The sequence below is a fragment of the Ornithodoros turicata genome, chromosome 6 (assembly GCF_037126465.1).
Source record: "Ornithodoros turicata isolate Travis chromosome 6, ASM3712646v1, whole genome shotgun sequence".
NCBI classification, from domain to species: Eukaryota; Metazoa; Arthropoda; class Arachnida; order Ixodida; family Argasidae; genus Ornithodoros; species Ornithodoros turicata.
The window spans coordinates 18,387,959-18,406,117 of NC_088206.1; the positions used below are offsets into that span (position 1 = coordinate 18,387,959).

The 18,159-nt window shown below is 48.5% G+C and overlaps 1 protein-coding gene and 1 long non-coding RNA gene across 3 annotated transcripts in view; one reads left to right on the top strand and one right to left on the bottom strand.

Moving 5' to 3' along the window:
* Positions 1–5,200: 5,200 nt before the first annotated feature.
* LOC135397677 (uncharacterized) lies at positions 5,201–7,119 on the bottom strand. Its single transcript, XM_064629286.1, has one exon. It carries the CDS (start codon positions 6,928–6,930, stop codon positions 5,686–5,688), a length of 1,245 nt encoding a protein of 414 aa, XP_064485356.1. The 5' UTR covers positions 6,931–7,119; the 3' UTR covers positions 5,201–5,685.
* A 1,708-nt stretch (positions 7,120–8,827) lies between these two features.
* LOC135399318 (uncharacterized) overlaps positions 8,828–18,159 on the top strand; it is a 123,350-nt gene continuing 114,018 nt past the window's right edge. For both annotated transcript variants that reach the window (XR_010424239.1, XR_010424240.1), the window contains exons 1-2: positions 8,828–9,051; positions 16,053–17,790. This is a non-coding gene — a long non-coding RNA (uncharacterized LOC135399318). The remainder of the gene's footprint in view (positions 9,052–16,052; positions 17,791–18,159) is intronic.

The following is an 18,159-nucleotide window of genomic DNA, read 5'->3' on the forward strand; positions in this document are numbered from 1 at the left end:
TCTTGCCACAGCAACTCTCGAGTCTTCTGATCGTTTGTGCGAAGAGCGGCTATCAGCAAGTCCATTTGCCGGTCATGTTTGTACGCCTCCTCTATGTCACTTATGGTATGTCAGCGCTTTCGGCGTGGCTGACCTCACGACGAATAAAATATATTCTTCGACTGCTTCAGTTTCTCTAGCCGACGCGCCCGCTCCGCTGGGCACAGGCGGGTGTCGTGACAGGTAGTCCGCCGGGTTGTGTTTGCCGGAGATGTGCTCAATGTCGAAGACAGTGTTGAAGCCTTAAGCTGAAACGCTCCAACCGGGCCGACAACTTCGCACTGGGGTTTCGTAAAATTGACACAAGCGGTAGGTGATCCGTCTTTACCGTAAAGTCACCTCCTGCGAGGTATACCCGGAACCGTTCGATCGTTGACACGATCGCTAACATCTCTCTATCGATTTGAGGGTACCTCTTCTCTACTGGAGACAACGCTCGACTGTAGTACGCCAAAATGCTGGCACTCTTCCTATCTTTGGACTCCTGGATCAACATCCCCGCTATCCCGTCAGGCCCTGCATCGGTGATGACGGAGGTAGCTTTGTCCTCATCGAAGTACGCCAGAGTCCTGGACTGGGACATCTCTCGCTTGATCTTGTCCATGGCTTTCTGGTGCTCCCTGGTCCACCGAAACTGAACATTGCTGTGTGTTAAGCTTCTCATCGGCTCTACCATTTCGGCCAACCGGGGAATAAATCGACTGCAATAGTTGACCATTCCTAACAGGCTCTTCACTTCTGCTGCGCTCTTTGGTGGCGGCATCTTCGTTATTGCCTCCACCTTTTCCGGGTCTACGCTGACACCGTTGGCCGAGAAGACGTGACCAAAGAACTTCAAAGTCTGGGTGCCCATGAGGCACTTCTTTTCATTTAAGGTCAGACCCGCGTCTTCTAAACTCCTCAGTACCAATCGAAGTCTGCGGTCATGTTCTTCCGCCGTGTGTCCGGATACTAGGATGTCATCACTGATGTTAATTGTAGGGTACCAGGGGAGACAATAAAGAAGCCGAGGAACGGGGCACGAGCCTCACTCGGTTCGTAACCAGGGAAGAGTGTACTTGCTCTATTCTCACATTGGCGCAGCCGACACCCGAATGTGGGTTGAATTTGTAGTAGAAGAGACGTCCGAGGGACCGAAGATACGTCGTTGCGATGTCGGTGGGGACAGCATTGATCTAACCTCTCACCCCGACCAGCAGGCCCTTCACCAGTACATCGCCTCGAAGCTAAACATGGACGTCGCCTCGACTTCTATGCCTGGAACCTTCAAGGTCAACATGAAAGTGGCCGATTTTAATCGACTCATTCATATTCCCTCAGAACCGCAACCCTCCTGCTCGGCTGGACCACAAGGAAATTCGGACACAACGATGCTTCTTGCGCTCTTCGAGCGTCAACAAGGTTGGTTCGCTGAACAACAACAAGTCCTCGTCGAATTAGTCCGTAACATATCCGGCCGAGAGACTCTGTGTCTCCCTTCGGTGAGGCCTGATGAGTACGATGGTAGCGGTAGCGCAGAGTCATGGATGACCTCCTATGAATGTGGTTGCCAACACAACTCGTGGTCCACAGATAGCGCAAAAGTTGACAATTTAAGGCCGTTTCTTATTGGTGCCGCCAGGAAATGGTACGACTTACGCCTACTTAATCACCGCCATGCGCCGTGGAAGTCGTGGAAACAAAGCTTCCTTCTGTCATTCTGTGAGGACAAGGTTGCTCGCTGGGATGACGCGATAACGTATAGGTATATTGGTGGCTCGTTCATCGATTATCACTTCGAAAAGCTACGCCTCCTACAACTTGCTGAGCCTTGTCTCCCTGACGCTTCAGTTGTCGCATTGCTGATACACGGTCTTCCTACGCATATACGGCAAATGGTGAAAATTAGAGGACCAACAGAGTCAGACGCTCTCCTACAGTGTCTGCGGGATATCGGTGGAAGCGAACGTGGCGAACAACAAGCCCAGCCTGCGCGTTATAACCCCGCCAGCTTTCCACCCCGCCGCACATCTCCATTGCACGTACCGCAAACGCAACACGGTAAACCAAGAACCGCGAGAACATCAGCCACAGTGGAGGACTACGTCGATGATGTAACTTCAAAAAACGAGTAAAAGAGGGTGTCAGTTTCCACCCGCAGAAAGAATGTGAAACTGTCTATCTTGTATCTAACAAACTGATCTACACTGATGTGATTCTAAACAACTCGCCTACACGCGCACTAGTAGACAGCGGATCGTCAGTTACTTTCGTGAACAGACGACTTCTGAGTCCAGCGGCCATCCGCAGGGGAAAGCCCATACAAGTCAAGGGATTTGACGGTAGCTCGAAAATTTTCGATCAGTGGACTCAAGCCACGGTAAGTGTATCAAATGAAACAATCACCACCAATGCTCTAGTGATAAGTGAAGTAGATTACGATGTTCTACTATCAAGGCCAGACATGAGGCGTCTGAAGCTCAACATCTATTGGGACGATACCGTGTCTGTCGCCGACGACCGCCTTGAGACTTCGTTGCCAAAGGTACCAGCTACCGCTCCTTGTTTCGGTACGGCCAGTGACATACCCAAACTGTACCCGGAATTGATATCCTTGTCTGGATTTCCTTCCCCAACCTCCGCGCTGGAAGTCCCCTTTACTCTTCGGGACACTACACCTATCAGACGAAAGCCTTACAATTTGTCTCTTGGAAAAAAGAACTGGTTAAGACAGGAGCTCCAATCTATGCTAGACGCCGGTATCATTCGTCCGTCAACATCACCATTTGCCTCGCCCATCACAATCGCCCCCAAGGCTGACGGTTCCTTTCGTCTGTGTACCGACTACAGAATCCTCAATCGCCAGACAGATATATTCCCATTTCCCATGCCCAATGTTGATGACATCATCAACGAAACTGGTGGGAGCACCGTATTTTCGTGCATAGATCTGTGCAAGGGATTTTGGCAAATACCATTAACGGAGGACACAAAAAAATACACTGCGTTTGTCACACCATTCGACTTGTATGAATACAATCGTCTTCCGTTCGGTTGGAAAAACTCGTCTGCCTGGTTTCAAAAGATGATGACAGCCGTACTCCAACCGTTCATTGGGAAATTTGTACATGTCTACATCGATGACATCCTCATCTACTCTAGGTCCATGGAAGAACACTGTCAACATCTTCACCTAGTCCTACAAGCGCTACGCGAGGCAAACCTCAAGATCAACGTAAAAAAAAGCGTTTGTTTCCAGTCTTCCGTTGTCTTCCTAGGACGGCGCATTAACGGGAAGACAAAAACTACAAAGGAGGAGTCAGTAGACAAAATCAAACATATGAAGACTCCCCACGATGTCCACTCACTGAGGGTATTTCTAGGACTCGCAGGCCACTTCCGTGCCTTTATAGAAGGTTATGCTGCGAGAACAAAATGTTTAACTGCCCTGCTTCGGAAAGAAACTCAATTCATTTGGACACAAGAGTGTGAAAGTGCCTACCAAGACATCTTGAACAGAATTTCCTCCAACCCTGTTTTGGACCTCCCAGACTTCCGCTTACCCTTTGAGTTACACACTGATGCCTCCCAGTACGGCACGGGTGCTGTCCTCTACCAGCGCGACATCACGAGACCAACACCCCAACAACTCACCGTTATTGGGTACCACTCGTATACCTTCAACGATACCGAGCTTAATTACAGCACTACGGAAAAAGAACTACTTGCCGTAATCAAGGCAACCAGATATTTCTGCACCTTCCTGGATGGAAGAACATTCAAGCTGTTCACAGACCATCAGCCCATCACTCACATACTCGGATCTGCTGACCTCAAGGGCCGCCTTGCTAGATGGACTTCTGAATTACAGCACTTCGATATGCAAGTGCATTACAAGCCAGGAACAGCTCTCACGGACGCAGACGCCATGTCCCGACTGGGTCTGGAAGACCTCGCTGCTGCTTCCTTTTGTGACTCGCAGTTATGGGAAGGTACTCAACCCCTAACACAGGAAGGCCGCAGATACAAAGTACCTCCTACCATGACACGAAGAATCCTCCAGCTCTACCACGACAGCCCGGAGTCAGGTGGGCATGATGGCATATTACGAACATACCGCAAGCTATGTAAGCGCTTCACGTGGCCACACATGAAACAGCATGTCAAAGATTACATCAATTCCTGTGACGTGTGTCAAAGAACCAAGCTCAAGTATCGTCAAACGGCAGACCGAATGATATTGCCACAACACTCCTCAGTGCCCTTCGAGGTTATTCACCTCGACTTCGCCGAACTTCGAAAGAAGTCTGAAGGAATACGGAAAACTCAGTCATTTCTGTTGGCTATCGACGAGCACACACGCATCGTCAACACTCGCCCAAGTGGCGAAGATACCACAAGCATAATTGCAATGATGGAGCGGAATATCTTTAAAAATGTCAAGACGATCGTGTGCGATAATGGCCCTGGATTTACCAGCAAGCGCTTAGCCATATGGGCCCAGAGCAAGAACATACAACTTAAGTTTACAGCCCCATATCATCCCGCGGCAAACGGAATGGCTGAACGTGCTATTCGCGACATCAAACAATACATACACATGTACCCGGACTTCCCTGGCGGCTGGAAATCATGCTTAGAAGCAGCCACACACCATCACAACCGTTCCCACAACAAAGCCATAGGATGTACACCATACTTTGCTCTGCATGGTACACCACCCATTCTCCATGCTGACCAGTACCTCAACATTGCTAATCACATCACCTTACAAGAACAACGCAAGACCACTGTTGAGACAGAAAAGTATTGGATGGCCATGAAAAAAGACTTTGACCGCCGTCACAGTCGCCAGATCCCAGCCATCGCCATAGGAGATCTTATTCTCGTGCAGAAACCTGTGCCTGGTACGCGAGGATTACCACAAGGTCCTTACACCGTCGTACAAACGGCATCAAAGAACGGTATCTTAAAGACTGTCGGATACCTTACATCAGACAATCATATGCACATAGCCGCTATAAGGAACGTCTCAAAATATCATCCCAGGACGGATGAGCTTCAAGACCCGGGGCCTATGTAGGGTACCAGGGGAGACAATAAAGAAGCCGAGGAACGGGGCACGAGCCTCACTCGGTTCGTAACCAGGGAAGAGTGTACTTGCTCTATTCTTACATTAATGATCCCGTCTTCATCCGGTAAGACTTGTCTTATGGCATCTCGGAAAATTTCGGAGGCTGCGTTGACTCCAAAGAGTAGTCTCTTATATCTTCGCAGACCGCAGTGTGTTGAGAAAGTCGTGATGTGACGAGATGACTCCTCCAGCTCCAGCTGGTGATAACATTCGTTGAGGTCAAGTTTTGAAAAATAGGCTGCCCCATTCAAAATACCGATGACGTCCTCGACGGTTGGCATCACATTGCGGACTCGGCCAATGGCTCTATTGGCTTCCCTCATATCTACGCACATTCGGACCGCTCCACTGGAATGTGGTTTGGGGACTACAACGATTGGAGAAACCCACGGTGTGGGTCCTGTTACCGGCTCGATTATGTCTAGACTCTCGAGTCGAACCAGCTCTGCTTCCACCGCTTTCCTCATCCGGAAGGGAATTCTACGATGCTGTCGCGCCACGGGTTGCACATCCTCCGATATTTGCAGCTTGACCTAGAAATTCTTCAGCCGCCCAATACCTCCGAATAGTCTAGGAAATTCTCTTTTTGCGTCTACCGATGTCTTCTGGGATATTGTTCGTACGATGTCGATGAGCATGAGCTCTCTGGCCGTTTCGTAGCTCAGTAATGATGAATGTGACCCTTCAACGACATATACGGGCGCTTGAGTTTGCTTATCCCTGGCTCTGAACGTAGCCTTGAATGTTCCCATGACCGGAATCGCCTCTGTAATTCCATACGGGACGAGACGAGTCGTTGTCTCTTCCAGTCGGGCTTTTAAGTGTGTCCTCCAGGTCTGTTCACCTATCACATTGACTCCTGCTCCAGTGTCCAGGAAGAAGTCCAGGGGGCTATCGTTAACCATTACTCTAACGACAGGGAGCTTCGTGGAGCCCTGTACGTGAAACACAGACTCTTCTGAGCTTGAAACTTCTGAACGCGTGGACAACACGTTCACGGACCCCACCGGTTCCTTAGGCAATGTGGTCGCTCTGCACCACTTCGCGAAATGGTTGCCCTTCTGACATTTGTGACACCTCGCTCCCCAAGCAGGACAGCTTGTCTTTCCGTCCTCATGGGGCCACCTTCCGCCGCAGCCAAAGCACTTCTGTGTTCCCCCTCGACCACGTTGATCTCTCTTTTGTGGCCGACCTCTACGGTTAAGTTTTTTCTCCTTTACATTGTGAACTGTGTGCGTCTCTGAAGGTGTTTCTATGTTGGATGCTTGCATCTCTGTAGTCTCGATGAGTCTTCCCAGCTTCATAAGCTGGTCGAGTGTAATGTCCGATTCTCTGAGTGCTACTCTCCTTAATCTGCTTGACGTGGTTTCCTCTATGACTTGTGAGACAATTTCCCTCTCAATCTCGGAAAATTCGCATGTCCCTCCAAGACGTCTCAATCTGACCTGGAACTGGTCCAGTGTTTCGCCGACTTCTTGCCGGGCTCGCCGAAACACATGGCGTTCGTACACGGTGTTTCGCTTTGGTGCGAAATGTTCCTTGAGTCGTGCAATCGCAGTGTCATAATCTGTCCCGGTGTTGGAAAGCGTCTGGAAGACGTCATATACTTCTTCACCGGCGTAGTGCAGCAACATGGCTCTCTTGCGCGCCTCGTTAGTGACGTTGGCGGCTAGCAGGAAATTTTCAAAGCGGGCTACCCACTTCAACCATCTTTGTGATAACGACGACACGTCGGAATGTGGGTCAAATGCTGGAAAGGGTGGCAAAGGAGTCTCCATGACGTTACCTAAGCCTTGTGTTCTGACGGGCTGATGCGAAGTCTCTTGCTTTTGTTGTGCTGCCTGTTGCTGTCTTCTTTGCTTCGTGGGTCAACTTTCTCGTCGCCAGAAACTGTGGTGTCGCTGAGCATCAGAATCTCTACCTCAAATCCAGCAAGCATACCCGCATACAACTGCTTTATTATTCCATCCAACCGTTCCGGTCCTCGTGCTCATATTCCCTTTTTCGTCGTCGTCGTTCACCTCCTCTATACCGTGAATACAACCCAAACAACTAAAACCAACAACACTACATCTTCATTGGGATGCTCCCTGTACCACGGTAACCGCCAGGATTATTGGCGAAGTTACCCCATCGCCTTGTGTGTTGCATTGCTTGGCTAATTTCTTGTATTGTAGCGCCCTGCTATCCTTAGGGCAATCACTCAATATGAATCACCCAATATTCGGCTTTCGGAATATTCGACTACGAACGCCACCTCCCGAAAGGATTCACCTGATGCTTCGCTACATGAGGTGAAGCATACTTTACGGAATTGAAGCTCGCTTTACGGAATTGAAGCCCACTTTACGAAATTGAAGCCTATTTTACGAAATTGCCAGTGCTGCATGACCAACGCAGACGGATTATCGTTTAACTTAAGATAGCATTAGCCCAAGTCCATCGTGCATACTTCACCTGAGAAAGGGTTGGCGTCTCACCCGTTTGCAGTTTAGTGGTGCCAGTGGGGGATTGCCGTTTTTTTTTCAATTCTCTGTTCTACTATTGGACAAGACTTTCCCCACTCTACCGGAGTATACGTCATCTCAAGACTTAAGAGTCTCTTAAATAATGATTCTTAAGACTCTTAAATAATGCCCACAGCCCAGGAAATAAAAAGGGCGTCTTAAAGATGTCCCTCACGTTCAAAATTTCAGCAACGTAACTTCCCCATGCGAGACGTACTACACACTCCAGCAAAGAAGCTAAAAGACGTTCACGACAAGGCTGAGGCAGGACGCCGATTTGTTTGTTTCGCAAGTGACTATGAATGTTCAGAAACAATTGCAGCCTCATCTTTCTAACTTGCCACTGCCTGAGATCAAATTTTGAAATCAGGATAATTGCCCCAGTATGTACTCACCTGAAAAGCTGGCTACCTTACTGGGTCCCGTTCTTCAGCCGACCTAGAGGGCAGTCACCACTGCCCTCCTCCGCTTTGTCCATACTTGGAACCTTGTCAACGCCTTGTGATTGTGTGACCGTGTGTGTAATTTTCCAGTTTTAGTTTTGTGCTCTTCTTTTTCCTTTTCTTCTCTTCTCTTTCTTTTCCTTTTCTTTCCTTCTTTTTATTTTCCTTTTCTTTTCCCCTTACCCTTTTTTTTGGAATAGCAAGCCGACCTCCGTCTGGCTGACCTTTAATTTTCTTTTTTTTTCTTAATAAACATAGCCTCCCCCCCTCCAACGCTTTACCTTTACTTTACCGTTCACAAGATGGAGGGCGTGTATTCCAATGTTGAATATGTGCGATTTCCGCTTAAGTGTCACAAAAAGTCGTACGCCTCCCGTCTTCAACAAATCACGGGAGAAAACGATGTCATTCGTGATGACGGTTACGTTTAGGAGCGAGCGTTATACGGCGCGGAAGTTCACCTTTAAGGGCGTTTGGATACCAGTCTTTCTCAGAACCTTTCGGGAACTGGCCTCTAGGATGCAGGATGTCATCCGAGTGCCACTTCTGGAGGGCGTCGAACATTTCTCCTCGTTGTACAGGTACGACAGTCACATCCCTCCCGCCCTCCAAACACACACGCACGTTTCATGGCATTTTGATGATTCTAGAAGACGCGCTCTGATGGCGTTGTGAGTAATGTCTTGGTTAGCCCTGAACGGGTGTCACACAACACCTGCACACGGTGTTCGTCGCGTCTACTTTGATGAGCGCTTACGAATGCGTCTGAAGATCAACTTGTAGTGGGTATTTCCAGCGGCCTTGTCAGCGAGACCGGTGTTGGGAGGAGAGAGAAAGTTGCGCGACGGGAAATTCACGAGCATGCGAGAGTGCACGATACGCGCTGGGTTTTGTAGTCGGCGCCGCGCCCGCAAGCCTCATAGGACACGCAATCTTGGCTGCTTTTGCTGTGAGTACATTTCATTTCTTGACGTGCAACAGAAGCGTATACGAAGAGGGGAGTCAAGTCCTGTAGATCACATAAACAAAAGACAGAAACCGACAGTGAATATTTTTATTTAGGTTTAATTTATACAAGCTTTCGCGTGGAGGTACCTGAAGAAGCGTGGACCTCCACGCGAAAGCTTGTATAAATTAAACCTAAACAAAAATCTTCAGTGTCGGTTTCTGTATATTGTTGACGTGCGACATAAAACAATTTGATGCTATTGTATGTTTTGTGTCACGACTTATATCCACATTTTGTTTCCACCACCATGTGATCATGATGGAAACAGTGTTCGTGTGATACATATGATTACCACTAATTACTAGTGAATTTGTTAAATCTGTGTCCTGACGGGCCTATCTTTACCAAGACAGACCTCGTAAAAGTAACCGCATTTTCCGTTGGTTGCGTTCGTTTATTGGACTCGAGCAAATCGAGAATCGACTGTTGGTGGGCAAAAATCACGTCTCTCGTGCGCCATCCCCGTGGCAGTGATTCCCGTACTAAAATTTCAGGATTCAACAAATCAACACAGGGGTGCTCGAGAGTCGACTCGCAGCTTCGCTCCTCTCGATGCGGGTCGCTGGAGCAGTGTTGCCAAATTTGGAGAAAAGTCGCTAAATTTAGCGGATTTTGGGGTCTGTCTAGCGACAAAATTTTGTGTTTGGGATTGGCGCATTTTTTTGCGACTTTCTGATATGTTCAGCGACATTGTAACGAGACGAATATTCCTTCATGAAGTCAGGAAGAATCGTGAATTTTCTGTCGCATCTCAGTGAACGGTAAGCTCTGGTGAAAAATAATGATATCGCGTCACCTTTCACCAGGCATAACTGCTCAGGGCCAACACCATGACATGGAGAGCTCCTGCTGCTCTTCCCAGCGCTAGTGTCTTTGGGCTGTCTCCGGTTTGCCCCTTTTCTGGCGCGCCGCATGGGCTAGATGCAAGTGCTTTCCAAAATGCCTCCTAAATAAGACAACAAGCATCGGAAGAGTTTGGAGATGCTGCTAGTATTCAAGGGAAAGCTTCGTCCAGTCAAAGACTGTGACACAAGGGCCCAGTGCATTTACGTACTACATCGTATTGCAAGCGCGAAATTTATGCAGGTTGTCAGACAAAGAAACATAGTACATCGAAAAAAGACGGGAAGGCATCGGAACCTTTTGCAAGCAGTAAACAAAACCACGTACGACGTAGAAAAAGTTCTGCGGAAGATGTTTAGAGCTCCGAATTTCCTTTACTTTCTTCTATTCTTATCCACTCAGACTCATTTTGTCATGGCCTCCCTTGGTCATCTAGCATGCTCATTCGCTGAAACATCCTTGTAGGCCTGGCACCACATTGTTGTTTGTCGAACAAAAAGGGCACTGTAGTGGCAGCGACTTTTGTAGCGACTTTCAGTTTCAATTTTAGCGACTTTTAGCGATTTTTCGGGACGCCACTAGCGACTTACTGCGAATGAGATTTAGTAACACTGCGCTGGAGTCGATGACGTACACTCTAAATCTTTTCACACCTTTAAAGGTGTAACAACGTGCATGGCGCACGCCTTTTTAGGTGTAATTTTGGTAACATCATAATGGAGCACGGTTTCGCACAAATTTTCTTTACTCGAGTGTTGTCTGTCCTCCAAAAATTCAGTCTTGCAACATCTCAACATTGTTCAAGAGTATTGTTGACACTTGCGCGTGCTCGATTATCGATAGCGATGCATATATGCATTAGCTCGTACCTACGATATCCAAGACATAATGAAAGCAAGATTTGCACTGACACTGGATCTTTAGTAATGCTTTCCAAATTTTGTAAAATATCATCCTGGAGATGCAATGTTACGCAACCAGGTTGAATGTTCATAGCGCACACCTTTAAAGGTGTGAAAAAGTTTACAGTGTACGTCACGACTCCGACTCGCGCTGGTTGAAAAAACAAGCACGACAAGCACAGCCCGATGATTGGTCGCCGCGAGGAGAAATCACGATCGCCTCCTCTATGAGCGCGACGACCTGATCCAAACCGACTCTGCAATTCTCCGGGCCCTGTTCCAAGAAGACTCCCTGACACTTCTGCCAAATAGCAGTTCTGTCACAAGCATATTGTTTGCCTACATACGATCCGGAAAAAAATCCGAAAAACGTATGCCAGGAAAATTCGAAGCAAGTGGGATTTATCCGAAAAACACTGCAATTGTGGGATCCAGTAATCGAGAATTGAGCAAGAAAAGCCATGCCTTGATGACTGGTTGGATCGTTTCCATTGGTGTCGAGACTCGAGATTAGTACCTTGCATCGCGGGTACCAACCCCTGCGATGACTTCGGAACCTTCCGGATTCAGGTCGTGCTTGCCTCCTGCGGATGCTCAACGCCAGCTGGCAAAGGGGCCACGTCCCTCAAGTCTGGAAGACCGCTATGGTTGTTCCCCTTCTGGCCAATCACCTGGCCAATCACCTGGCCAATCCTGGCCAATCACCAAACCTGGCCAATCACCCCGCAACATTGACTCCTTCCGTCCGATTGCCCTTACTAGCTGCGTGGGCAAGACGTTGGAACGCATGGTGTTCCGCCGCCTGAGTTGGTACCTCGAGACCGTGCGATTCTTCCCCGAAGTAATGCAAGGCTTTCGGCAGGGTCGGTCGGCGATAGATAATGTTATCGACCTAGTGACTGAGACGCAGCAGGCAAGAGCTGAAGATCGCATGACTGGTGCCGTCTTCCTGGACGTAAAGAAAGCGTACGATAGCGTTTTTCATAGCGCCATCATCGCGACACTGCAAGAAAGTGGTATCGGAGGCGCTCCCCTTCTGTGGATCCAGGACTTCCTGAGCGACCGCTTTTTGTTTGTTCGGACCACTGAGGGGGACACTGACCCCCACCCTGTTAGCCGAGGCGTTCCTCAAGGAAGTGTGCTCAGCCCCCTGCTCTTCAATGTCATCATGGCCTCTCTTCCTGCCCTGCTGCCCCACCACACGCGCCTCACGCTATATGCCGACGACATCTGCTTATGGACATCTGCCGCTCGCCGCGACACCATTCAGCATCGACTGCAGGGAGGCTTAGATATTATCGTCGCGTTTCTCGCCGTCCGCGGTCTCTCCGTTTCACCCAGCAAGACTGTGGCCATGGTGTTCACTCGTCGATCATTCATGAGGTTCCCGCTCGTCATTGAAGGTTCACCACTGCCATTTGTCCCGTACTGCAAGTACCTGGGCGTGGTACTCGACCGTGACCTTTCCTAGTCTCGCCACATTAAGGCTCTTACAACCAAGATCAACAGTTACGTGGCGGTTCTTCGTTGCCTCGCTGGTTTGCGATGGGGCCCATCCTTCTCTGACCTCCGCCGTGTCCACCAATCCCTCGTGCTGGGTTCTCTCCGGTATAGCCTTCCCATCCTGCACGGTATCAGCCGAAGCAGAAATCGAGATCTCCTCTTTAGCCAAGCCAGGAGCCTCCGCGTCTGCTTGGGAGTCCCTTCGACCACCGAGACATACTCTGTCCTAGCCGAGGCACGTGAACCGTCGATCGATGTCCTGCGGGACGGGGCAACCCTCAGTGTTCTCGCACGGTACCTTACTCGGCACCCTCTCCACTACCTTCGCCACGTCGACGAAGACTGCCCAGCCTCTGACTTCGGTCGTGCTCTCGGTCGCCTCAAAGGGTCCGTCCCTGCACAGTTCTCCCTGCCCTTGCATGCCCCTGCGATGTGGACGCTTGCAAGACCCGAGACCTGTTCCACTATTCCCGGCCTCCAGAGGAAGAACGATGTGCCTGTGACAGTAGCCCGCCAGCTCGCGCTCGAGCATCTCAGTTCGGCCTATCCTCTGAGCCGCGCCATCTATACTGATGGATCGGTAGCGAATGAGTCATCTGCAGCGGCCTACTACGTCTCGCAGGAAAACCGTGACCTCGCCCTCCGACTTCCCTACACAGTGTCCTCCACGGATGCGGAGCTGCTCGGACTGCTGGCCGCTCTGCGGTATATCGCTGAATCTGTGCCTGATGCGTGGGTCGTCCTCACAGACAGCAAGGCGTCTTTGGCGCTCTTGTCCACATACCACCCGAGTGTCGTGAGTGATCTGCGTACCATGGTACTTCAGGAGTACGCCCAACTCTCCTCGGTCGGCCACCGTATCTGCCTTCAGTGGGTACCCGGGCATACAGGGCTACACGGCAACACATGTGCTGACGCGGCTGCGAGACGCGCCGCGCTTGATGCGGCCACGCCGGTGCCCCTACTACCGCTCCCGTTGTCTGCGTGCCGCCTGCTTATACGGCGTCTCTGCGGCGACGGCACCCGCCAGTTTCTTGTAGACGCTATCCGACCTAATGCGTTCCTGCAGTCCATCGACCCCTCACTGGAATTTGTCATCGGCTGCCGCTGTACCCGCGAGGAGGAGACCCTTCTACATCGTCTCCGGCTGAACGTTGCCCTCACCCGTTCCCTCCTGTTCAAAATGGGCCGCGTCTCATCTCCCACTTGCCCCTGCTGCGGTGTAGAAGACGATATTTCTCATCAGCTCCTCTACTGTCAGCGTCACCACCATCATCGGGCCGTGCTCTGGCAACATCTCTCAGAGCTTGGGTGCACGGACGGACGGACAGCCGTTTCTCTCGCAACACTCTTGGCCCTGTGCAGCGAGCTAACCAGTGGAGAGTCACAAAAGCGGTGCTCCGCTTTCTGCGTAACACGGGTCTCCTGGGCTCCCTGTGAGCCCTGTGTTTCTCTCTCGGCCCAGTGGGCAGTCACCACAGCGCTCCTCCTTCGAACCTTGTCAACGCCTTGTGATTGTGTGACTGTGTGTGTGGCTTTTCAGTTTTAGTTTTGTATTTCAGTTCAGTTTTTCTTTTCCTTTTCTTTTCTTCTTTTTCTTTCTTCTTTTCCTTTTCTTCTCTTCTTTTCCTTTCTTCTTTTCCTTTTCTTCTCTTCTTCTTCTTTCTTCTTTTCCTTTTCTTCTCTTCTTTTTCTTCCTTCTTTTCCTTTTCTTCTCTTCTTTCTCTTTCTTCTTTTCCTTTTCTTTTCATTTCTTCTCCTTTCCTTTTCCTTTGCTTTGTTCTTCTCCTTTCCTTTTCCTTTGCTTTGTTCTTCTCCTTTTCTTCCCGTTTCTTTTCTTATTTTTCTTTTCTTCCCCTTTTCTCCTTCTTTCTACCCCTATTCTTTTCTTATTCTTCTTTCCTTCCCCTTCCCCCTTTGTTTGGAATAGCAAGCCGACCCTCGTCTGGCTGACCTTTCCTTTCTTTTTCTTAATAAACATATTCCCCCCCCCCCCCCCTGCGATGAGGAAGGGTGGCCCTGTAAAATCAAATCCACCGTGCAGCTGCTTTCGCGAAACGGTAATGGGGTAAACTCCATCCATGCCTTGAGGTTATTCGCCATTGGAGTCACTGAATGGGGTTAGTGACACTATTGAACTTAAGGGCATTTTGAGGCCAATTTCCCAGGTCTGCTTGGGAAGCGTCCAGGGCGTTTTTCTTTGTCTGTAAACCGTGCTTTCCCCTCAAAGTAGACAAGGAAACACAGATGGTATACACATTCTCTTCATGAAAGGGCAGCTGGATGTTGCAACACTGACGGCATGATCAGACGCAAGCGAAAGCTGCCGAACGATTATGAAGAGGAATACCAGGGTTCCGAGGTGCTCAAGTCGCCCGGTGATATTGGCATATAGATGTCGTTGCCTGTTCCGTTCCGCCCGTTCCGCAGCACAACAGTGAGCGTTTGGGAAGGCAGCGTCTCATTGGTCAGATCGCTGACAAGCTATGTCTGCACAGCTTTATGGCTGTCCCTCCCCCCCACTGATTATTGACATTAATTTAATTGAAATTGAGATCGAGACAAGTCGAACAAGAGACTCGGATAACATATAAAACTAAAGCGTTACTCCAAGACAGAGTTCAGAAAGAACACAGAGATGCAGCACATTGAAGTGCGTCCTGTGTGTTCGGTTAGTACGCATCAATGCACTCGCCGCTAAACGGTATGGATAGAACCAGTGCAAAAACTACGAAGTTCTAACATGCACAGACCATGAGAGCGCAAATTACCAGTCGCCTATGACATGCATATGAGTATGGCCAAAGATACGAGCAAAAGTGTTAGGGCGCAGGCGAGCTCGTACATTGCCAAACGAGGAAACCTGAGACGTGTTGTGCAGCATTCTTTTTTGCTCCCTGCGTATCAGGTCTCCTCGTTCTGAAAAGATACGCGCCCCCGCAATGCATCTCCGTAAAAGTGAAGAAGTTGTGTTTGGGATGAGGGGGGGGGGGGATATAGTTATTAGACCAAAGAAAAAAAAAAACGTGGGGAAAGGTCAGCCAAACGGGACACCGGCTTGCTATTCCGCAAAGAAAAAAAATAAATAAATAAAAAGAATAAAATACATATAGAAAATAATTAGCAAATAAAGGAACAACGGTGAAGTAAGGATGAGATAGATTAAAGAAAAAGACGACTTGGGGGAAAAAAAAAAACCATACTATAGGAGACCACCACAGAGATTTTCCCACCACAGAGAAATATGGGGGAAGTGACGTAAGATGTGAAGTGAGTGAGAAGACGTGAGACATGTTAGCGTCATTCTGCGAGCTGAACCATTGGAAGATCAGAGATGCTGGGCGTCGCCATTTGTACGGGCGAACGAGGGTGTTGATGAGCGAGTGTTGCACAACACGGCGCAAATATTTGCAACGGTGATGTTATGCGGGTGAGGTTCCGTGCGACGAGGTTGCGCCCTTAAGAAATGGCGAGGACTTGGTGAGGAAATGAGGATGACTTCCTGCTTCACTCGACATTACGTCACTCGGTCTCCGAAGCGTTCTAAGATCTGTGAACAACACCTTGCATACATAGTGAGCATTTTACGTGCAACAGCCGTTATTTCTCTTTTATTCTTTTATTTTTACTGTTGACTCTAAGAGAATGAGCCGCAGAATATCGTGTACTCATCTTTGTGTTTCTCGTTTTCAGAACTGGGTTCCAGACATGCACCGGTCAGCCTCCGGACAATACTCGAATTTACCAACACCTCTGACCATAATGTTTCACACGTGCCTCGTGTTGACAACAATCATCACCCTAACATACTCACAACGATCACTTGTCCTCCCGGTGAAGACCATAGCCTTCCCGCGGAATACCGACGGGCAGTGCTCTGTCCTGCACAGTTCTTACAGCATTGGTGACAGATCCACCTGTACTTTCGCCAGGACACGAGACATCGATCCTAACAGGATTCCTCCTGTGTTGCCCAGAGTAGAGTGCAAATGCCGTGGACAGCGATGTTCGGACACCGGTGACTTCACCTGCCAAGAAACTAAAGATACTTTTGAAGTAGCGTACCCCGGACAAACAGGAACAGTTGAACTGAAGTACGAGAACGTGACGCTGACAACGGGTTGCGTGTGTGCCACTTCCAGAAGTGTTAGGGCTCCTGGTGGGGGGAATAGGCCGGTGAATGTGAAGCCAGTCAACCTCCTGTAGCATGATGCACTTGGGGACATGATGTTACTGAGCCTTAAAGGAGCATGGAGCACATCCTCTTTTACAGCGTGATATGAACATACTACCTTCGACAAATATGTCACGCAAAATATTTGATATGGGAAGTACTAATCTCCTGAGCTCCCGCGGCTACTCCTGGCGTTCGAAAAGGTGGCTACCTAAGGGTCACGTGACGCAATGTCATACCCAACTCGCAGGTTACTCGAGTTGAATAAAGACACACTCCGATCCAGAGAGTCATCTGCTAGCGAGAACGACCGGTCGAGTCGCGCGGCGAAAGACAGAAGGGGCGCACCTCCTTTCGGCAGTAAACTATTTTCGGAGAATTAATCCAAAATACAAAGCATCCAAGACAGGCGCTCGTCTCCTATTTCCAACAAGTCAGAAGAAAGAACAATATCATTTTCAAAGGTGATTGATTAGGAACGTCATGGTACGGCGAATAATAATAATAATAATAATAATAATAATAATAATAATAATAATAATAATAATAATAATAATAATAATAATAGTAATAATAATAATAATAATAATAATAATAATAATAATAATAATAATAATAATAATAATAAGCATTTATATTAGGAGTAGCAGAACAAGTCGGGAAACGACTTCAATTTCTCCCCCTTTTTTTGTTACAAACAAGCAAACAAACAAACAAACAACACGGACCACTCAACTGAGCAGTTCGTGTCGTCTCCTTCCTGTATTTTGCCCACAGCTGAAGCTGCTTCGATGTGAAGTTCGTATAGCGACTGCGTGTCCTGTCTGCTGTGCTCGTATTGTTTTTTCGTTGCACTCTTGAATCATGAACTTGTCTCGCCACAACGAGCCCAAAGCATCACAGTGCTTAGCTTCCCCCCCCCCCCCCGCTAATTGTTCGTAATTATGGACTCTGTCGTCCCCGCAACACGGGAACCTTGTTTTTCATTCGTTCAGAAGCGTTGAATGACACAGATGAGTTTGTAATAATCATCTACGTGCACTGAATTCAGTGCACAGCTCCCGCATATACATTTCTCCGCATATACATTTCCGGGGAACGTAATGTGTATGTGTACATTGCCGTCACGCATTTGCTCTGTAACTGCATCGCTCATGCACGTACAGCATAAGCGTATTCAGAAGAGTACTCGTCGTATGTAACTTGATGGCGATGACTGTTCGAAGCGCACTCAGATAGAAGAAATCTGTTGATTCGGTAAGCGGCTAGAGTATAGTCGATTGTCTTTTGTTGTACGTAGTGATTTTGTCTCCGACACTGTAATACTTTAAATTAAATTAAATTCCGCATGGAAAAACAAACTCAGTTCAACAATTGTCTAGCAAACATAGTCAGATTGGTGTGAGCAAAATCAAACCTCCTTGAAAGTCATAAGGGTTACTCATAGAAAGAAAAAAAAAAGTTTACTGAATTCCGTATATTAAATCAATCGATACATACATACAACTCAATGTGTTTACGTTCAAGTAAATATGTCTAAAACGGTACTTGAAAATGTCTGATATGGTTTCTGAAACGGCCTTTAAAATTCGGTGCACCTAAAACTAAGATCGTGCAGTTGTCTCA